Below are 23,853 nucleotides of genomic sequence, written 5' to 3'. Positions count from 1 at the left end.
ATCTGCAGGAAGTTCCCCCTGAGTCCTTAGCCAAGTCCTTAGCCACGACTTGCATACAAGAGAACTACCAGAAAGGATTAGAGCTGTGGTTCTTAACTGAGGACAATTTTACTATCCTGGAGCTATTTGGCAATATCTGGAGATATTTTCAATTTGTCACAATTTTGGGGATGCTACTGACATCTGGCGCACAGGGGCCAGGTATGATTTTAAACATTTAATAGCATACAAATAATTATCCAGCCTCCAAATATTAATAGTTCTAAGGTTGATAAACTGTGTATTATAGCCCCACTTTCTGAAAGTAGGGCATTCCTATGAAAACTTTCATTAACCAAAATGGCATAAAGTAAAAAAGCAATGACATTAATTTATATAAAAAAAATTTAGTGTTGTCAGACCCCAGAAATAACTATCCAAAATAAAACACAAAGATAAAATATAGTAAAAAGGACATTACTGACTTGAAGGACAATTTCAATGGCCTAACATATACACATATAAACAAAGAAAGGAAGGGTACTAAAAATATTTGAGGAAATATGGCAGAAAATATTCCAAACTTGATGAAAAAAAAGCCACATGTTCAAGAAGCTCAATGTATCTACCAAAAGAAACATAAAAGTAACACCATATTGCTTAAAACCATTGATAAAGAGAAAATCTTACTGTCATACAAAAAAAGTGCATTATAGCCCTAGCTGGTTTGGCTCAGTGGATAGAGCGTTGGCCTGCAGACTGAGGGGTTCCAGGTTCGATTCCGGTCAACGGCATGTACCTTGGTTGTGGGCAGATCCCCAGTGGGGAGTGTGCAGGAGGCAGCTGATTGATGCTTCTCTCTCATCCGATGTTTCTAACTCTCTATCCCTCTCCCTTCCTCTCTGTAAAAAATCAATAAAACATGTTTTAAAAAAATGCATTATATATAAAATAAAATGAAAAAATGACAACCCTTCTCATCAGTAACAATGTAGGAGTAGCATCTTTAAAATACTCAAAGAAAAATACTGTCAACCTAAAGTTCTATACCTAGTAAAATATCTTTTAGAAATGAAGGGATATTGAAGACTTCTTAGACATACAAAATCTCAAGAAATTAATCACCAACAGATTTGTATTCCAAACAAAAATGTAATAAGTCTTTCAGATAGGAAGAATGACATCAGATAGGACTATGGGTCCCTACAAAGGAATGAATATCAGAAATATCCACCATCTTGGTATCTATGGCAACTATTTTATATATATGTGTGTGTATATATATACATATATATATATATATATATATATATATATAAAGTAAAAATAATAAAGATAACTAATGAACATATTTTAAGATAAAGTGATTATCATATTGAACAACAGCTATGTATTTTTCCTCCTTAGCTTTCTGCACTGATTTCCATGTCTCTTTTCCAAAATATACCTTTAAGATTTATAGATATCAAGTTCTAATTTTTAGTAGATTTGTTTTACAACTATTTTTGGTTAGTTACATTTCTATTTTGGACAGCTAAAAGTAACCTTGTATTTCATTTTCTTCTATATACAAATTTTCCTTTCAAAAGGCAATTCTTAAATAAGCAATGTGTTTCCATATACCACAACCACCAATCACAACAGATGGGTTTAACTGTCCCTCAGATGAATCTGCGGGAAATTGAACACTCATGAGGCCCATAAGCTCTCAATGCCTTTGACCCCCTGAATTCAACTCTATGTTCTATGTATCTATCAGGTCCACAGAATTAAGTGTCTAATAATAAGGTGAGTAAAACTGATTTATTCCTCCAGAAAGAAGCTTAACTTTTCCCGTTAGCAGGCTTTAATGAAATCTCATCCTTTCTGTATGCTCAAGCAATGAGTAATTTCTTGCAGTGAATGTTTGGGAAAGCTAAAATATCACAACAAATCTTATTTTATTTATTGCCTTTAAAAACTCTACCAAATTTCCCCTGACTTCATAAATAATAACACCATGTCATACAAGCATCATCTCGGATCTTAGTGGCATGATACTATAAATCAACTAAAACAAAATAAAAATTCCAACACATGGAGGCTAACTAGCATGTTATTGTAAAATGAATGGGTTACCAATGACATCAAGGAACAAATAAAAATGTCCTGGAAACACATAATTAAAATGAACATAGAAGAACCCAAAATCCATAGGACACAGCAAAAGCAGTTCCACAAGGGAAATTCATAGCATTACAGGCCTACCCCAAGTAACAAGATAAGTCTCAAATAAACAGTCTAACTCTAAATTAAAAGAATTATAGAGAACAAGAAAAGCCTAGAGAAAGTAGAAGGAAGGGAACAACGAACATCAGAACAAAAATAAATGACACAGAAATTTAAAAAAACACACAATACAAAACATTAATGAAACCAAGAGCTGGTTATTAGAAAAGATAAGCAAGATTGATGAACCTTTTCCCAACTTATCAAGAAACAAAGAGAGAAGATCCAAATAAATAAAATCAGAAATGAAAGAATCGAAGTTAAAAAAAAAAAAAAGAAAGAAGCGAAGTAACAACTGACATCACAGAAATATAAGGGATTATAAGAAAATACCTTGAACATCTAAATGTGAACAAACTGGCAGAATCAGAAAACCTGATAGGTCAATTACAACTAATGAAATTGAAGAAGTAATAAAAAACTTTCCAGAAACAAAAATGTCCTGGACTGATGGTTTCACAGGTAAATTTTACCAAACATTCAAAGAATTAACACCAATCCTCCTCAAATTATTCTAAAAATTCAAGAGGAGAAAAGAACTGCAAACTCTTTTTATGAGGTCAGCATTATCTTAATTCCAAAACCATATAAAGACACAACAAGAAAGAACATTACAAGCAAATATCCCTGATGAACATAAATGCTAAAATCCTAAACAAAATATTAGCAAACTGGATCCAGCAATACATTAAAAAGATCATACACCATGACCAAGTAGGATTTATTCTGGGGAAGCAGGATGGTTCCATATTTGCAATCAATCAACATGATACATCATATAAACAAAATGAAGGAAAAAAATCACACAATCTTGCCCGGCTGATGTGACTCAGTGGTTGTGTCCGCCAATGCACCCAAGAGGTCGCTGTTTCGATTCCTGGCCAGGGCACATGCCCAAGTTGCAGGCTTGATCTCCAGTGGGGGTCATGCAAGAGGCAGCGGATCACTGTTTCTCTCTCATGGATGTTTCTATCTCTCTCTCCCACTCCTCTCCCCTCTCTCTGAAAACCAATAAAAACATATTTTTAAAAAATCACACAATCATATTAATAGACACAGGAAAAGCATTCAACAAAATCCAACACCCATTTATGATAAAAACTCTCAGCAAAGTGGGAATAGAGGGATCATACCTCAACATAATAAAGGCCTTAAATGACAAACCTACAGCCAACATCATACTTAATGGGAAAAAACTGAAAGTATTTCCTTTAATATTAGGAATAAGACAGGGATGTCTGCTTTCACCACACTTATTCAACGTAGTACTGGAAGTCCTAGCCTCAGTGATCAGACTAGGACAAGACAAAAAAAAAAAAAAAAGGCATCCAAATTGGAAAGGAGGAAGTAAAACTGTCATTATTTGCTCACGACATGATATTGTACATAGAAAACCCTAAAGACTCAACTAAAGGCTACTAGATTTAATAAATGAATTCGGCAAAGTAGCAGGACACAAAATTAACATCCAGAAATTGATGGCATTTTTATACAACAATAATTAACCCTTAGAGAGAGAAACTAAAAACAATCCCATTTACCATTTCAACAAAATAATTAAGACACCTAGGAATAAACTTAACCAAGGAGGTAAAATATCTGTACTCAGAAACTGTAGGACTTTGAAAAAAGAAATAGAGGAAGATACAAACAAGTGGAAGCATATACCATATTCATAGATTGGAAGAATTAACATCATTAAAATGTTTAAACTACCCAAAGCAATCTATAGATTGAATGCAATCCCTGTTAAAATACCAATGGCATATTTCACAGATCTAGAACAAATACTTCAAAAATTTATATGGAACCTAAAAAGACCCTGAATAGCCACAACAATCTTGAGAAAGAACAAAGTTGGAGAGATCAGAATACCGGATATCAAGTTATACTACAAAGCCAATATAATGAAAACAGCCTGGTACTGGAATAGTTGGTAGGGTGGGGGTCTCAGGGAATCACCAGGGTGGGGCAAACAGTATGAGCCAGGTTGACTGAGAGTCAGATATGGCAGCACCTGCCTGCTGGCTCTGTGGCAGGGAGGTCACAGAAAAAGAACAATGACCTCTACCAGTACTTTTGTCTGTGAGAAAGCTGCTCCCCAGCTCTTGCTCGGATGCCAGACAATTTAGTTCCTCCCCATATGTTGCTGGGTCCTTCAAGCTGCTGCCCCAGTACTGGACTCAGTGTGAGTACCTCCTAGTAAGTCTGTGTGTGGACATTTTAAAAGGAACTGCCTGGGTTTCCATTAGCCTCCATGTCACCCAGCCACAGTCCCTGTTGGTTTTTATAGCCCAGTTACTGGGACTTCTCTTTCCAGCAATGAAACCCTAGGCTGAGGAGTCTGGAGTGGGGCTAGGACCACTTGCTCCTCACAGGAGGCCTCTGTAGCCGAGATATCCTGTCCAATTAAAAAACGCTACACATGGGTGTCAGACTAGCCCATTCCATGCCCCTGCCCCTCCTGCCAATCTCAATGTGTCTTCTTTAATTCTCTAGTTGTAGGACTTTCATTCAACCAGATTTCAGTTGGTTCTGAATGATGGTTGTTTTGTATTTTAGTTGTTATTTTGAGGGAGGAGATGAGTATAGTGTTTAGCTACACCACCATCTTGACACTCCTCTACCTTTCTTTTTTTTTAATTTTTAAAATATATTTTATTGATCTTTTTACAGAGAGGAAGGGAGAGGGACAGAGAGTCAGAAACATTGATGAGAAACATCCATCAGCTGCCTCCTGCACACCGCCCCCCCCCCCCCCCGCCCCTCCTCCTGCCACTGGGGATGTGCCCACAACCAAGGTACAAGCCCTTGACCGAAATTGAACCTGGGACCTTTCAGTTCGCAGGCCGACGCCCCATCCACTGAGTCAAACCGGTTAGGGCCCTTTCTTTTTTTGAATATCAAATTAAGACACATATAGCACAATTCCAATGGAGATTTTTCAAGGAAGGTAGAAACTAGTTTTTGTATCAAGGAAGACATTTTCATCCAACAGTCTATATATGCTTATCAGAAATCATCATAAGATAACTAATCATTTATATTACATATATTATGCAATCCATATGTAATTTTGACTCATGAACAATATTTTATATACAATTGCAGTAAAGTCAAATCCAGTGAGTATATAGCTTTTGGGATTTAATGTATTTAGGACCTTAGAATTAACAGGAAATTTTCAAAATGCCTTATGTCAGTGATGGCGAACCTTTTGAGCTTGGCGTGTCAGCATTTTGAAAAACCCTAACTTAACTCTGGTGCCGTGTCACATATAGAAATTTTTTGATATTTGCAACCATAGTAAAACAAAGACTTCTATTTTTGATATTTATTTTATATATTTAAATGCCATTTAACAAAGAAAAATCAACCAAAAAAATGAGTTCGCGTGTCACCTCTGACACGTGTGTCATAGGTTCGCCATCACTGCCTTATGTTAACTAATCACAGTTAGAGGAAAAAATAAGTGATAAGCATGGGAGAAAAATGGCAAGAAGAATTAAAATATTATCAATAATATAGTCGTATTTACACTGAAAGCTGCTCTACTTTGTACAATAGTAGGATATATTAAAACATGCATTGGTAATATAGGAGGACAAAGGGAGGGGGAGGAGGAGGAAGAAGAGGAATGTTAAACTGATCCTACAGGAAAAGATATAATTGTAAAATATATTGCAATATCATTAACTAGTAAAATGAACTTAAACCAAATCACTAATAGGTTCTGTATTCTGTACACATAACTTCATTCAAAAGGAAAATAACCTTGAAGCCACCTTCAGAGTTTCCCAATTAAAGTATTTTATAATTTGTCACAACATTATCATTAAAAGCTCACCTCTTTTTCCTTAATGAGATTTAGGCTATTAAAATACTTTGCACTTATTGAAAATAAATTTACTTGAAAATTGAAGCTCAAAGCAAAATTCATCTGAAGTGGGCCTTTTGGAAGATATTCATTGCATGTCCTCACCTTCACATTGGGTTTTGACAGTAGTTTCAACAGCTCTCTGATCTCAGTATTTAATGGCTTGTTCTGCAGCTCTTCAGCCAGCTGCAAGACAGATCACATTGACATAAAGAACATTTAATAAGAGCATCATGTAGTTCCATGTGCGCCCACTATGGATCTATCTTGTGGACTGTCCAGTGATTAAGGAAAAGACAGCATGAAATAAAACAGTATATCAATCATTGCTTTTCTTTTTAGACCCTTACTAGCCCAGATCCCAGCCCAGGCCTTTGGCTAAGTACAGCCCAAGGAATCACATCAGCCAGATCACCTTTTGATTTATTGCAATGAGGGCAAACCACAGCACTTCATCTACCAAAATGGCCTTTTGCATGCAGACAAAGGACTACTTGTAAAAAGTACTGGATTAAACTTTGACACTATTAAAAAAAAAAAGAAGAAAGAAAGAAAATAGAAAGAAGGGGGTGGGGGGAGCTCTGAATGAGGTGGTGAAACCCACAGGGTTTCCAAAAAACCATAGTAGCTTGCTGTTTAGAGCTGGGTAAAAAGAACTAGAATGTCTCTAATAAGGCAAAGGTCCAAAACTTTTATTATGTTTACCTACACAGACTATGGAGTCTGTTAAATATAAACCAGGTTAATCATAAAATGACTTATAATAGGTTGACAACTACTATACTCTATTACAATGATCAACAATTCCCATTTGCTGGTTCTAGTTAAAGCAAGGACTAGAGCTTTGAACCTGCCTCATATTCTTAACTAAGATCTTCCTAACAACATTTCTATTCAATATTAGGCTATAGGAAGGATCATATAATTTTCATAAGAAGAAAAGCAAGATTCAAATAGAAAAAAAGATTAAAATTATGAAATATGCAGTACAAAATTAAAACTATATATATATTTTTTAATTTAAAAACCTTTCTTAAACATTGCATAAAATTTGCCCTGTTTTTATCTCTGGAAAAGAACTTTTCTCTAAAAGAAGGATGAAATATAAATTACACACAAAAAATAAAATCCAATAAAATTGGTATATTCATTTATAACATTTCAAAAAGTGGTTTTTACTTTTCGAGGTAACACTTTTACAGAATTAGCTTACTAAAAGTTGCAAAGGGCTCTTTGCACTCTTTGGTCACTTAATATATAACAATATTTTTTAACATTTTAATACATTGCTCTGATGAATTACTATTATTCCATATTTATATATTAGTCTCTAATTTTTTAAAAAGCAAGTTATCATAATATAATTGGGCCTCAATTACATTAATTTACAAACAAATATTTCTTCAAACCTTCAGCAGTAAATTTTTTTAAATTTTACTTTCTCAAGTGGCAACTGCAGCTTTCTGTAAAACTCTATCTACACTTTTATTCATCTTCCCTTTAAATGTTTTGGTTCTATAATGCAGAGGCAAACTTCCTTATAAAACATGTATACTGAAATATCCTTCTAATTTGTAATTTCTGTAGATTCAAAATGGAAAGAAAAATGGGAACTAAACAAATAGCCCACCACTTAGAGATTACATGCTTTATTTTCTAAATTAGAAATATAAAATACATAAAAGAAAATCAACATCTGAAGATGGTCATTTTTTAAATTATAGTTATGGCCCTGATATTTAATAAACTGAATTATAATTGGTTTTAACATAACAAAGAAAAACTTAAAAAGCAAAAAATTAGCTGCAGGAGATCACCAAAACCAGCCTTCACACTAAACATATTTCTCATCTAGCTTAGTGTCCCTTACAGTTTACCCAGGTGTGCTCTCAATTCATCCAAGTCCGAAAGTTAACAGTAAGAAACAGCAAGTTAGTTCCTTAACCCAGATTGAAAATAAAATTATAGCTACAGGAAATTAACTACTCCATCAATGCCAGCTGCTTCTAAAATTTATCTTTTGGTTATGAAGGTAATTTGGAAAGGTCTAATACCCATAAATCATTACTATGCTTTATAATCCATTTTAAAAACAATCCTGTCTTTTTATGTATTTCTTATGCCTCATTCCTATACTAGTATCTGTCATTTTTTAGTACTGTCAGCAAAAGAGCTATCTCATTTGTCTTTATTTCTCCAAAGCATTCCTCTTGTCTGTGACTTTCTGCGTACACTAAGAGCTGACAGCTTCTCTCTCCCCAAGAGAATTACAGCCTAAAATTTGTATTACGTAGTTACCAAGGCAAAACAAGAGGTATCTACATGCAAAAGTTTTAAAACAGGAGATTGAAAATAAGCTAATATCAGCATAAGCTCTGTGATGACAGGACTTTTGGAAACATTTGCAACTTCTCTGGTTTTCACTCATAGTATCGCGTGCATCTGTCTGCACTAGGATAAGTTCTGCTGCAGCCAGGCTGGTGGCAGACCTGTCCCAGTGATCTCAGAAGGACACACTTACATCATCCGCCAAGGCTGCTGCGCTGTGGAGGATGGGCACAGGATTCTGCCTCTCATAATAGTGTAGTTTTTCATAAATCTGCAAGAAAAGCAAACGAATATAAGTTCAACTGCTAGCAAACATCTGAGATATTTAACTATTTTTATCATTGCAAATAGAAACTGATCATTGAACATTCTAAACAAAAAAAATTAATGGTTCTATAGATGACAAATATTTGTACATAATTCATCTACTACTATGGTCCAGTGTTTCTAACATGAAGTCAAACAGAAAATAAAATCGTCAACAAATAGAACCCACATAGAAACTACACCTTTGTGGGGGTTTTTTGTTTTGTTTTTTTGGGGTTTTTTTGCCCTCAACAAACATTAGCTAACTAAAACCTTTAATTTCTTAAACATATTGCTTCAATACTTCAAGCATTGGTTGTAGTTTATATTCCTGTTAAAAACATAAATTATGATTAAAGGAAAGCGGTAATCTGGCAGCTACATCCTGACAGCTGGTATGCACTAAGCATCCAGAGTACAGAATCGGGCGCTGATGGACCTGTGTGGTACTCCAGGAACACACTGTTCCTTTTACTTATTATTTTCCAAATTGCCAACTTCACCCTCAAAATTCAAATTTGTAAGAAACAATGGGATTTCTCACAATTAGAGACATTTCTTATAGCTAGTTAGCTTAAATAATTTTCCATAATGGAAAACAGTAAAATTATATTAATAAATAAAAAATAATTTGGAATCTAACTTTCCATCATCATTACTCAAGAAACACAAAGGGAAAAATATTATAAGGCATTATAAGATGAATTCCTTTAAAATTTTAGTATTATTGTTTTGACAAACATAAAACAGTTGGCACTTGTTTAATCTATTTCAGCCCTTACAGAGGTGCACTTAAAATTTTATACTTGAAAACTTAGTTTAGCCTCTTATTTATAGTTGACCAAACTGCCCCCCACTATACAATATGAAATGTAATTGAACCTCTCAATTTCCTGTTTCTAATAAGTATCAAGTGATACACTCTTTAATTATACTCAAAGCTTAACCAAACTTTTTTGTAAAACGTCTGGAAGATAGATTTTACTTTGAAAACCCTGATTCTATTGCTAAGAGAGGGTTCTGTTACCATTTTGGCAGCCCAGTACGTAATGCAAAGCATCAGGGAGAGAAGCCTGACATTTATGATATTACCAGAATGATCAGGACAACATTTTTACTTAATATCTTGAAACTGTTAAACATTTGTCACATTTGAGTAATAAACAAAATTTCAAGAACACAGATTTATAAAAAGTAAGATTTGATTTGAAAAACGGTAACAGTATAATTTAAAACCAACCATTTTAAAAGTTAAATCAATTTTCCCTATTACCAAGAATTGTGTTGCCGAAACCGGTTTGGCTCAGTGGATAGAGCGTCGGCCTGCGGACTGAAGGGTCCCAGGTTCGATTCCGGTCAAGGGCATGTACCTGGGTTGCGGGCACTTCCCCAGTGGGGGATGTGCAGGAGGCAGCTGATCGATGTTTCTCTCTCATCGATGTTTCTGACTCTCTGTCTCTCTCCCTTCCTCTCTGTAAAAAATCAATAAAATATATTAAAAAAAAAAAAAGAATTGTGTTAACTCAACATTTACTATCACTGAACTTACCCTCTCATAAACTCCTCCAACTTACTGCAACAACTTGTTTAAATGTCTGTTTTCCTGCAATAATCTAGATGCTCATACGTCTTAGCTACCATGTGCCTATATTACCTACCTAATAGTTATCAGTACTATTAGTAATGCAGTCTTTAATGAGTTCAATATCTGAATACCTTAACCCTCAAGAACATGAATGGTAGATAGCTCCATCATCTCATCTATCCTATCTAATAAAAGACAAAAAGGGTAATTAACCATACCTCTGCTATGCTTCCCATTGGCTAATCAGCGAGATATGCAAATTAACTGCCAACAAAGATGGTGGCCGGCAGCCACGCAGCTGAAGCAAGCAGGAGGTTTGCTTGCTCCAGTGATGGAGGAAGCCAAGGTTCCCCACCTGCCCTGTCCCAGCTCTGAGCTCCGGAAGCAACAATGTTTCAATTATAGAAGCTAAACAAACCCCAGATACGTACTTTCAGCCAGCCGCAGCCTCAGAGCTGGGAGTGCCAGTGACAGCAACAATGTTTCAATTATAGAAGGTAAATAAATCCCAGAAAAAAAAAGAAAAGAAAAAAAGGAGGGGCTAGGAGCTTCAGTCCCAGCCAGCCTGAAAACAGCCCTCAGCCCCTCACCCAGACTGGCCAGGCACCCCAGTGGGGACCGCCACCCTAAAGGGGGTGTGGCTAGCCTGTAAACAGCCATCAGCCCCTCATCCAGGCTGGCCAGGAACCCCAGTGGGGACCCTCACCCTGAAGGGAGTGTGACCAGCTGCAAACAGCCATCAGCCCCTCACCCAGGTTGGCCAGGTACCCAAGCGGGACCCCCACCCTGATCCGGGACACCCTTCAAGGCAAACCAGCCAGCCCCCACCATGCACCAGGACTCTATCATATATAGTAAAAGGGTAATATGCAAACTGATCCTAACAGCAGAAAGACTGGGAATGACTGGTAACTATAACACACACTGACCACCAGGGGGCAAACGCTCAATGCAGGAGCTGCCCTCTGGTGGTCAGTGCGCTCCCACAGGGGGAGCTCTGCTCAGCCAGAAGCCAGGCTGATGGCTGCCAGCACAGCGGTGGTGGTGGGAGCCTCTCCTGCCTCCTCAGCAGCGCTAAGGATGTCTGACTGCAGCCTAGGTCTGCTCCCCGCTGGCAAATGGACATCCCCTGAGGGCTGCCGGGCTGCCAGAGGGATGGCTGACTGCCATCTTAGGCCCAATCCCCCTGGGTAGCAGGCCTAAGCCAGCAGGTGGTCATCCCCCAAGGAGTCCCAGACTGTGAGAGGGCACAGGACTGGCTGAGGGGACCCCCCCCCCCGCCCTGAGTGCACAAATTTTTGTACACCGGGCCTCTAGTATATATATAAAAAGCCAGCGACTAGAACACTGTAACCACCAGAATGACCAGTCGCTATGACGTCTACTGCAGCCAAAGAACCACCCCGATGTGGGGTATGGCCAGCTGGCCATCCTACTGTGGACCCTCCCCCGCAGCTGGCCTGCCCCTGATAGGCCTCTCCCACCCCAATCGAAGGCAGGGAAACCAGCCAACACTCCCGTGGCCCTTACCCCTGGCCAGCCCCACTCCTGATCTGCCCGCCCCACCCCAATAGGGGGCAGGGCCATATATATGGCTAACCACCCATGCCCCCCAATGGCCAGCCCTACCCCAATCAGCCCCCACCACTCTCATCGGCTCACAACCCCTCCCTCAGCCAGCTCCATCCACGATCAGCTCCCCCACACCAATCAGGGGTGGGGCTGGCTGGCCAGTCTCCCATAGCCCCTCCCCTGACCCCATTTGGGGGTGAGGCCAGCCAGCCCACTGCCCACAGCCCCTCCCCCTAGTTGGCCCAGCCCTGATTGGGCCCTGATCAAGGCAGGCCCACCAGCTAACCTCCCGCCATCTCCTCCTCCCAACAGGCCCAGCCCCAATCAGCTGATTGGGACAGGGCTGGCCAGACCCCACCCGTGCACGAATTCAGGAACTGGGCCTCTAGTTTTATAGATAAACAGGTACACAGGGGAGAAATAAGTTGCTGTGGTCCCACAAACAGTAAATGCGGAGTTGGGATTTAAACCTCAGGCCATCTGGTCAGCTTCAGAGCTCTTTAGCACTCTGCTTGCCTGCCTCTCAGACTCACATCTCATCTACGTTTTCCAATGACCTCATTTACTGCTGAATGAATATGACCTGTTTGTAAGGGCAAGAAAAGAGGCTGGATAGATAAGTGACTAATAGTCTGGCTATTCTCAATGACAATAGGATTACTGACAGTTCCTCTCCTCCCCTTCCCTATTAATATTTTTTTCCTGTGGTTCCTGATTTTTCTAGATTAATTTACATTCATACCATAATTATAACCTAAAATTACCTGCCCCTAATAAATACATTATTTCTCCACTTAATTTTCTGCTTCTGAGTGTCTTTTAAAAACAGTAAACTATTGCCCTAGCAGGGCGGCCCAGCTGGTTGGAGTGTTGTCCTATACACCAAAAGGTTGTGGGTTTGACTCCTGGTCAGGGCAACCAATCAGTGTTTCTCTCTGTCAAGAAAGAAACTTGATGTTTCTTTCTCTCTCTGTCCCTTCTTCTCTCTAAAAATCAATAAAAACATGCCCTCAGGTGGTGATTAAAAACACACAACTATCAGTTTCTCTTTCTACATTGCCTTCTCTAGATTCTCATCCACAAGCCCCCCCTTACCTTGCCCACATCGGGACTTTCTATATCAAGAATTGTTTAAGTGTTCTAGAATTTACTAACTGGGAACCCTATGTTCTAATGTATTTTACTTCAGTACATAATTTTAAAAATTAAGCTGGTAGGAAAGCAAAAATTACTCTAAATAATTTTGAACTATTCATTATTTCCAAAAATATTGACAGAAATTCTGCTTTTTTATTATACCAGAGAAGAAAATTAAAAAGATGAAATGATTTTAAAATTTTAATACAATAAACAGGTAACATGTATAGACATCACCCCAAGATTGCCTAAGAGAACTTTCTGTGATGTTGAAAACGTTCTGTATCTGCTTGTTCAATATGCTTTGGGCTATTCACATGTGGTTACTGCGCACAGGAAGGAACTGTGGATTGTGTACCTGAAGCACTCAACTTTTTACTTAATTCTAACAGATCTAAATACCCACAGGTGGATAGTGGCTATCATACTGAATAACATGGCAGAGCTTCAGATTATATTCTCTGTTTTCCGTTTTTAACTCCAGAAAAAATTCACTCTGATATAGTTTGGCAAATTTTTTGTGTGGTAACATTTTGGAATCTAATAGATAAATATATAACCAAAGACATGGCTTATCAGCAATAAGGCAAACCAGCACCTATTACTAAATATTATGTATAGCCATATCAGAAAAATCTCATTTATTTTAACTAAACATGTCCCTTTGAAGATTCAACCATGTAAAAAAAGTGTACTTCATTTTTCTCCCCTGAACAACAAGAAGAGGACAAAAGTGGAAGGAGTTGTGAACAGGAAGTAGTTAGGAGTAACAAAGTCTGGAGAGAAGGGAGACTCTGAAATTAATTTCATATAAAAAATACATTTATTCAAAAGTAAGATCTCTAAAAAGAATGACATGCTAAAATATTTAAAATGCACTATTAAGAAAAAGAACCATTTCAAAATGTATAAACATTTATGCTCTATTAAATAGTGTAAAGATGTGTGCATAAGCATTTGTTTTCTATAACTACATTTGTAAGCAGAAAAAGTCAGTAAAAATCAGTTCTATATGTAACCAATTCTTACAGGAAAACTATAATTACCTTCATTTACACATATCTTAAAAATAAATGTTTAATGTTTACAAGGAAATCTAGTGCCAATAATCTAACTTTAGTACACATACAGTAAAAATTATTTTAAATGAGGCTTCAGTACCAGAAGTATAAATAAGGCTTAACTGGTCCCAGTGCAACATTTGTTTTCAACCTCTCAAAGACCTGTAGAGGCACTGAAGCTGAGAAACGCACTCCTGGTTACTGAAATGATAATAAATAAACCAAGCTGTGAAATCCCTTTTCTGTCTTCTATTATGAGTAGAAAAGGTATTAAAAATAACTGCCCAGCAGTTTGAAGCTCTGCTGTGTAATTTAAAAAGTACCCAATCGAGAACTGGCATGTGTGCACACACACACATACCCATCTACTTCTTTTATTTAAAACATGGAGAGGAGGGAATTCTGAGTATTAAAAGATCCCTGGGACACAATGACAGCCGAGAAGAGCTGGAAGTCACATATTATGCTGTCTAGGAATAAAAAATAAAAGTATTCTAATGTTTGGGACCTGCATTAAAGATAACACTTTAATCTTTCTCCAAAAAAAACACAAAAAAATGAAACAAAACTTAGGCTCAAGAAAAAACAGGAGGAGAGAAACCAAGACGGCGGCATAGGTAAACAACGGAGAATGCTGCCTCGCACAACCACTTCAAAAATACAACTAAAAGACGGAACGGACATCACCCAGAACCACAGGAAAGCTGGCTGAGGGGAAATTCTACAACTAGAAGGAAAGAGAAAAGCATACCAAGACTCGGAGGAGGCGTGGTACGGAAGTAAAATACTAAGGTGCGGAGGTGCATGCGGAGTGGGCTGGCAGCTAAGGGCGCAGTTGTCTGTTTCAATTGGGAGGGAGTCTCAGGCTCTGGGCTCTAGTTCCAGGCGAGTCTCTGGGGACCCAGACTCAAATGGGAGAAGCAGGACTGTCTGGCATCGGTCGGAACTCGAGGGCAGCTTTCTCTCTGAGGTACTTGCAGCGGTTGCTGGGACACTGAGAGGCAGAGCCTCTGGGGCTGGGACTGAGAGCAGCCATAACTGCTCGCTTGGCCCACCCTGTTCATCCCCTGAGACCTGCCCTGCCCAAGCCCTGCACAGAGGCATTTGCTGGTTAGCCTCAGGCAAAGGCTAGGTTAGCGCCTCCCTAGAGGGAAGAAGTTCTCCCACTGCAGACACAGCTGATTCTCACAGCCAGTTGGCCTGGAGGTCAAATCCCCCCCAGTGTAACCTACACAATCAAGGCTTAACTACAACAAGACTGCGCACAAAGACCACTACGGGGTGCACCAAGAAAGCATAAAAAATGCGGAGACAAAGAAAAAAGACAGAAATGGAGGAAGGCAAAATGCTGGATATAGAGCTCAAAAGCACACTTTTATGGTCTCTTAAGAACTGTCTAGAAGCTGCCGATAAATTTAGTAAGGCCCTCGAAAAGACTGGTGAGACCGCTGATAAATTTAGTAAGGCCCTCGAAAAGACTGGTGAGACCGCCGATAAATATAGTGAGATCCTCAAGAAATCTAATGAGACCCTCGATGTTGTGATAAAGGACCAACTAGAAATTAAGCATACACTGACTGAAATAAAGAATATTATACAGACTCCCAACAGCAGACCAGAGGAGCGCAAGAATCAAGTTAAAGATTTGAAATGCGAAGAAGCAAAAAACACCCAACCAGTAGAGCAAAATGAAAAAAGAATCCAAAAATACGAAGATAGTGTAAGGAGCCTCTGGGACAGCTTCAAGCGTACCAATATCAGAATAATAGGGGTGCCAGAAGATGAGAGAGAGCAAGATATTGAAAACCTATTTGAAGAAATAATGACAGAAAACTTCCCCCACCTGGTGAAAGAAATAGACTTACAGGTCCAGGAAGGGCAGAGAACCCCAAACAAAAGGAATCCAAAGAGGACCACATCAAGACACATCATAATTAAAATGCCAAGAGCAAAAGACAGAGAGAATCTTAAAAGCAGCAAGAGAAAGAAACTCAGTTACCTACAAGGGAATACCCATACGACTGTCAGCTGATTTCTCAACAGAAACTTTGCAGGCCAGAAGGGAGTGGCAAGAAATATTCAAAGTGATGAATACCAAGAACCTACAACTGAGATTACTTTATCCAGCAAAGCTATCATTCAGAATTGAAGGTCAGATAAAGAGCTTCACAGATAAGGAAAAGCTAAAGGAGTTCATCACCACCAAACCACTATTATATGAAATTCAGAAAGGTATCCTTTAAGAAGAGGAAGAAGAAAAAAAGGTAAAGATACAAATTATGAACAACAAATATGCATCTATCAACAAGTGAATCTAAGAATCAAGTGAATAAATAATCTGATGAACAGAATGAACTGTTGATTATAATAGAATCAGGGACATAGAAAGGGAATGGACTGACTGTTCTTGGGGGCGGGAAAGGGGTGTGGGAGATGCGGAAAGAGACTGGACAAAAATCGTGCACCTATGGATGAGGGCAGTGGGTGGGGAGTGAGGGCGGAGGGTGGGGTGGGAACTGGGAGGAGGGGAGTTATGGGGAAAAAAAAGAGGAACAAATGTAATAATCTGAACAATAAAGATTTAATTGAAAAAAAAGAAGGTAGTGTCTACTAGTATATGTAGCAAGATAGGAAGATTAGTGTAGGACTCACACTGTCGTGGTGTGCATGTGTTCACACACACACACACACACACACACACACACACACACTGCCAATAAAGAGTCTTTACCTGTGGTAAGACTTCAGTAAATAGTTTTTAAATAAAAAAAATCTGACTAGGTTTTGGGCTCTGAAAGCAGCCATAAGTGTGCCCCAACTCCTTTCCCAAAAAAAAAAAAAAAGAGAGACAGAACACAGGAATAATAAAGAAAAGAAGGGATTTAGAACTGAAAAACAACAAACGCAGTAAAGGCCACCATGCTAATTCTATGTCCTTCTTCCCTTCTTTCCAATATTATATCACTACTCTCTCTCTTTTGGCTGATTGTCTTGGCCAGGAACTCCGGGGAAAAAAAGGAATAAAAATATAGAGAGCTGGCATCCTTGTTTTGTGCCTGCTTTTATTATGCTAAATTCTGGCTTTCCATTGATATGCTATATAATATAAGGCTAATATGCAAATTGTCCCCTCAGGAGTTCTACCAAGAGTTCAACCACTTGCTATGACATGTGGTGACCACCAGGGGGTGACGTGGAACGAAGGAAGGCCCCAGCCAGCAGCCAGGGACCAAGGGGAAGGAAGGCCCAGATTGGCCCTGATCGCAGGCCAGGCCTAGAGACCCTATCCATGCACAAATTTCATGCACTGGGCCTCTAGTATGTATACATATTTTCCTGTACAACTGTATTTTTCATTCAATACTGTATTGAGATATCTAGGTTGATATATACAGATCTAGTTCATCCATTTAACAGCTGAATAACATTCTATCATATTAATGAACAGTAATTTATATTCCTTTTAACTGAGGAGCACTATGGTTGTTTCCACCTTTTCATTATTGAACATCCCTTCACAGGTCTCCTTCCTGCACAGTGGTAAACACCTAAGAGTGTTTCAGTGTTTCCTGTGTCTCATAGCCTAAGACTTGGGGTTAGCAGACATTTTGCCAATCAAACGGACACAAAACAGAATTTCCTATGGTTTTTAACTTTATCTTCTCCAGTCTATGACTTGCTTTTCCATAATAGTTTCTGAGGCAGAGACAGTTGCTCCCCAATATCAGCTCTCCCCTTCCACGATAACGAAACTGTGGCTAAAAAGCAACTGCCTAGGCAAGAGCTACATTTTCTATAATGTCCAACCTTCCCTCTCTCTTGGTAGCCAGGTTCACACATGTGATTAGTTGGCAAACATGAAATATAAGTGTAACTTCTATGTGCCACTTCCTTTAAGAAATGAGTATGCTTCCTCCATATTCTCCCCTTCCACCACCAGCTGGAGTGGACGAGGACAAGCCTTAAGAGATAGCAAAGCTATCAGCGAGAAGGAACCTGGGTCCTCAAAATCCCATATGGAGAAGTGTGATTCATTAATCTGGCATATCCCCCTAAATGATAACTGAGTAGAAATAAACTTCTATTGTCCCTAAATTATGACTTTTTTTTTTACTATTTGTCAATTGTTCCTTGTACCTTAAATAATACATTGTTCCTGGGCAAGTATAAGTTATTTCTTAAGAAAACATCTCTTATCCTAAATTAATAAAGAGATTTTCCTGACTTCTAAGTTTTATAGCTTCCAGTGGTTCAACCTTCCTAATGCCGCGACCCTTTAATACAGTTCCTCATGTTGTGGTGACCCCCAACCATAAAATTATTTTCGTTGCTATTTCGTAACTGTAATTTTGCTACTGTTATGAATCGTAATGTAAATATATGATATGCTATATGTGTTTTCCGATGGCCGCAACTCACAGGTTGAGAACCGCTGCTGAAGTCTTAACTCCTATCCATGAAGAGCTCTCACTTTACAGTCAAACCTCGTTTCTTGAAAGTCTCCCATTCAAACAATTTGGGTTCTCAATCAAGTTGTTCACAGCAAAAAATGTCTTGGTTGTCAACCAAAACTTGTTTTTGACCAGACAACCTCTTTATGCTGATACCTCAGAAGGACAAACGAGAGAATGCTTTTGTTGCTGGCTGAAATCAATGATTAGTACAATTTTAAAAATATATATTTTTTTCTTGATTTCAAAGAGGAAGGGAGAGGGAGAGAGATACAGAAACATCAATGATGAAAGAGAATCACTGATTAGCTGCCTCCTGCATGCCCCCCGAAACCCGGCATGACATATATCCTGACCAGGATTGAACCAAGATCTCATGGTTCATAGGTCGATGTTCAACCACTGAGTAACTCTGGCTGGGCAATAATTAATACAATTTTAAAACATAATGAGACCATCAAGAGTGATAATGTTGCTAAGGGTGTGAAAGTGCCCCAAAACTAACAATTACTGGCAATTGAATAGGTAGAAAAACTGTTGTTGATTGGATAAATAAAAGCAATAGCCAGTGATAGCATTTAGGAGGCAGTGGTATATTAAAAATTCATTTAAGGCTAGTAGGGGGTGGTTTGATAAATTTAGGAAATGTTTATTGACAGATTAACAGTACATTAGACATGCACTGTATATAATAAGGTTAAAACAGGGAATCATTTGGGGGCCTAAAGTGGATTAATTCAATTTACATTATTTCTAATGAGAAAAAATAATTTGGTTTTCAAATTGCTTCTCGAACAGCCTCCCAGAATAAATTAAGTTGGAGAACTAACCGTGGTGCCTCTTTACCTTCTTCCGAAAAGATAGCACCATTTTATCTTTTCCAATTGATGTGCCATAATACTACTTGACACAAGTGTTATCTTTTATATGGGAGTCATTGGTCAGACTCTCATATAAAAGTGTCTCTATCTAGGCTCTCTGTTCCTTGATTTGTCTCCCTGAGCCAATATTATTATCATACTAGTAGCCCGGTGCATGAAATTCGTGCACATTAAAAGGGAATTAACTACCTAACCAGTTTGGCTCAGTGGATAGAGCATCAGCCTGTGGACTCAAGGGTCCCAGGTTCGATTCTGGTCAAGGGCATGTACCTTGGTTGCGGGCACATCCCCAGTGGGGAGTGCGCAGGAGGCAGCTGATCGATGTTTCTCTCTCATCGATGTTTCTAACTCTCTATCCCTCTCCCTTCCTCTCTGTAAAAAAATCAATAAAATATATTTTTTTTAAAAAGGGGAATTAATTAGCAGAGATATTTTAATATTGCTGTTTGCCCTTTCTCTATAATAGAAGTGTGAGAGATGAAAGGAAATTAGTAAAATGTATATGAAAATAATATATACATTTATTAATAAATAAACAGTAACAAAAGGATATAACACCAACAGAGGCATGATATAAAAACGACAAAAACATGATATGAAAACAACAAAAACATGATATAAAAACAACAGTGATGCAAACAATGACTGATAAAGTGATTAAACTTATTCTAATATCTCCCTGTACACCACATTAAGAGTGAAAACACTTTCAGAGTGCTTGACTAATTTCCCTTGTGATGAAGTACTTAGAACTTTAACTGTAACAAAACATGTTCTTCAAACTTGAGAGAAAACAACATATAACTGACCATGTGCAAAAACGGGTTCCTACCTAGACAGGTAGGAACATGCCTACTCTGTCTAGAGTTTGTCCTTGTGATTTATTAATAGTCATCACAAATGCTGGCATCACGGGAAACTGTCCTTGAATCAATTAAATGGGAGGCCAGTGTCAGATGGGGACAAATTAATTCTTGGAATCAGAACAGCTTCTCCCTCTGCAGATCCTGTTAATACTTCAGCTTCGATAATGTTAGGTCATAATCTTTTGATAATAAATCTGGTACCATTACAAAGACACCATTTACTATTGAGATTTCTCAATAGCATGATGATTGCACCCACTTTCAATTTTAATTTACGACACGGCATTCCCGAAGGAGTAATACTATTCAGAAATTCAATGGGGAAATTTCCCTTTGTTTCTTTGTTATGGGGTGGGGCCACAACATTAGTAACAAAGAAACAGAATTAAAACTTTATTGTGGGGAGCCACTACAGTGTTTTGGACAGGTTCAAGCCTTGGACTGATGAGAGGGCACAGTCCTTTCATTGTCACTAAAAGTCCCAGCTTGGAGGGCAGGGCCCTCCCAGGACAATTATAGCCAACAGCTGTAGTTGTAAGCTTGAACCTATGGTCCGAACATGTGGCCCCACATGCCTGAGAGATGTGGGCTTGATAGAGTTCAGGTGCATGTAGCTGAGTAGGATTGAAACCCAGGAGAATGTTTGTAAACATCTTGGTCACGCCCTTACTTTGCCTCATAGCATCTGCTATAAACTAAAGGCATGGCTGTGGGCGTGGTCAGAGTCCCACCGAGACCTGGCTTTCATTCTCTTGTCTGTCTTTTCTAAGCCTTTCAGCTGTCCCACTCAGGTTCACCCCATGCTGGCGTGGCACACTTTAGAAAGATCTGCCTCCATGCTCCCAGGGTGGGTTCCTGCCTCAAACTCTGCCCTTACAGGAAACAGCTCTGGGAAACAGCTTGAGGGAGGGCGCAGCCGTTGCCAAGACAACCCCTGTAGGACTGACTTCCTTCTGCTAGGTCACTGTTCCTCTGTATGTGACAAACACCACCCATGGTTTTTATATAAGTAGATTTCCTGGAAATATCTCATTGTTTCCTGATGTTTGGATGACATTTTTCTCTGCTGTTACCATGCATTTAAAAATGTTTATGTTTTGTTTGGTCATTTCAATGGTATCCTGAGTAAGAAAAGTGATAAGTTTGTGGATGCAGTCCATCATCTTGACACTGGAAGGGCCTTGTTCTGTGTTTTCAGGTAGCTACTACCTCCGTTACTGGCATTGCTGATAAACCCACTGGTAAAATATTAAGTTGATGGGAAAACTGTTATTTTGCTCCTTCAGAGAGTTATCTTTGCATCCCTGAGATCCAAAGCTTCTTTCATCTAAGTTTTTGTATTAAACAATACTTTGTTTTAATTTATCAGGGGGAAATTTAGCCTAATTTCAGAGTAGAATTGGACGGATTCAATCCTGAAGGTTGAACTCAATTGCTTTGTTAACTGTGACTTGGAATTTTAGATGCCTAAACTATCTCCTATCTCAGTAATAATGTATTGACCTTCTTCCAATTACAAATAATCAGATTTTATATATTTTTCAATATGAACTACTGGAGATAATCTTAAAGCTAGTAGAAAGACATAAAAATTTTACAATTTCATTTTTGTAAATATGTTTTAACATATACCTATATGATTCCAAAACTTAATAAATTAAGAGTGAAAAGTTGGGAAAATAGTTGTAAGAAAATTGAGGTTTCATTTTATTAGAAATGAATTATAAATGTTTTAACTTACACTTTAGAAGCCTAGGATGTTTAACTTTGAGGCAGTAGGAAAATTTGTTTTGGAACAACATTAAAATAGTTAATTTTGGTCTGCATTTACTCTGCCCATCTAGGGGCCATCTTCTTATTTGCAAAGACATTACAAGTTTTTGTTTCTTGTTGCCCAAGAGGTGTATTTGATTATTCATGTCTATACAGCCTCATATATAATAGAAACTTTGTTTTTCTATTCAAAAAGAATTCACAGTAAAAGATGTTTTTATAGAAAGATTTTAGGTAACTCTGCTAGGAATAGGAGGGGAATGGTTTTATATAAAACTTAAGAGGGTGGAGAGGAGCGCCATTTTTTAGATATGCTACAATTACTGTTAGATTTGTGACAAATCTAATTACAGACACAATTATTTAAGAGTATTAAAATATCCTGGGTGTGATGGTACAAGCAAATAACTTATATTTATTGTACAAAGCAGAAATATAGACTAGTATTTTAGCCATAAAATATATGAGAGTAAAAATAAAGAGTTGAAAAAACTTATAAATGTGTGAAAGAAAGGATAGTTTTGAAGTGATGCAATGAATAAAAGAACATAATAATAGCAGTCCTGGACTGATGCCAAAGGTGCTTGGTCTGGGACACTGTCATAAATCGTTTAGGTTTAAATGTACTCACAGTTACAGCTATAAAACAGAGTGAAAGGTAGAACTTTCAAAAAATCTGAATAATGGCACAACCTTAGGGACTGAGCAAAACTTAAGTTTCATGAAATGCTAAAACCTGTTGTGTGTCTGTGTTTAAACCAACTCTTTAAAAATCTACTAGTCTTTTTCTTAAAACTTTCAGACATTGAAATCATGGTTTTATAGAAAAATACGATCGGGTTCTGAGAGTAACAGGTTCTGGAAGTAACTTGGACCTATGACTTCAGGTAAAATGCTGGACTCAAGGAAATGTGCATTACTTAAAAATTATGAATATTCCTATGCTAGAGGCATGTAATTTACTGGATAGTGCAGCCACAAAGAAATGTTAGATTTCTGTGTGTTTGTTACATGTACTCGGAGTTTGTATATAGTGATGGTTTTCAAAGTGTGGTCTGTGGACCCCTGAAGGTCCCTGAGATTATTTCAAGGGGTCTGCAAGGTCAAAAGTTTTCATAATAATATTATGATGTTATTTGCTTTATTCACCAGACTGCCACTTACAAGTAAAAAATGAAGAAAAGCAATGGTGGATAAAACTGCTGATGCTTTCACACAAATCAATGCAGTGGCACTAGTTACTATCATATTTTTCACCACCGTGCACTCACAGTAAAAAACAACAATGGACACAAGACACTGGGGGGCATGGGAGGCTAGGGGAGGGTCAAGGGGAGAAAAAAAAAAGGAGACATATATAATACTCTTTGTAATACTTTAAGCAATAAAACAATTAAAAAAATAATAAAATATAACCCCAAATCCAGAACATATAAACAAAAACAAATGCCAGTTTTTTTAAAATAATTTTTTATTTTTCAATTACTTTTGATATATAATGTTATATTATTTTCAGGTGTACCACCCAGTGATTAGACCTTTATATGACTTATGAAGTGATCACTCTGATAAATATAGTAAGCATCTGGCACCATACATATCTATAATAATAAAAGCGTAATATGCTAATTAGACCAGACATCCTTCTGGATGACCTTCTGGGCAAAGCTGGGGCTGCAAGGGAAACCTGGATCCTGGATGCTGGCAACCAGAGGGAAGCCTGGGTCCTGGGTGCCTGCTGGCGGCTGGAGGGAAGCCTGGGTCCCAGG

The 23,853-nt window shown here is 38.2% G+C and overlaps 1 protein-coding gene across 9 annotated transcripts in view; it reads right to left on the bottom strand.

The window, feature by feature from the left end:
- Positions 1-23,853, bottom strand: part of MPP7 (MAGUK p55 scaffold protein 7) — a 356,856-nt gene that overhangs the window by 124,152 nt on the left and 208,851 nt on the right. For 7 of the 9 annotated variants that reach the window (XM_059711505.1, XM_059711486.1, XM_059711523.1 and 4 more), the window contains 2 exons: positions 8,646-8,723; positions 6,158-6,310 (listed from right to left, as the gene is read on the bottom strand). In XM_059711505.1, coding sequence (XP_059567488.1) covers positions 6,158-6,310; positions 8,646-8,723 — 231 coding nt within the window. The remainder of the gene's footprint in view (positions 1-6,157; positions 6,311-8,645; positions 8,724-23,853) is intronic. The other 2 variants (XM_059711532.1, XM_059711541.1) reach the window with 1 other exon arrangement.

Source organism: Myotis daubentonii, chromosome 1 (genome assembly GCF_963259705.1).
Source record: "Myotis daubentonii chromosome 1, mMyoDau2.1, whole genome shotgun sequence".
Classification (NCBI taxonomy): domain Eukaryota; kingdom Metazoa; phylum Chordata; class Mammalia; order Chiroptera; family Vespertilionidae; genus Myotis; species Myotis daubentonii.
The sequence above is the reverse complement of the archived record's forward strand: the minus strand, read 5'-3'. Positions and strand labels throughout refer to the sequence as shown.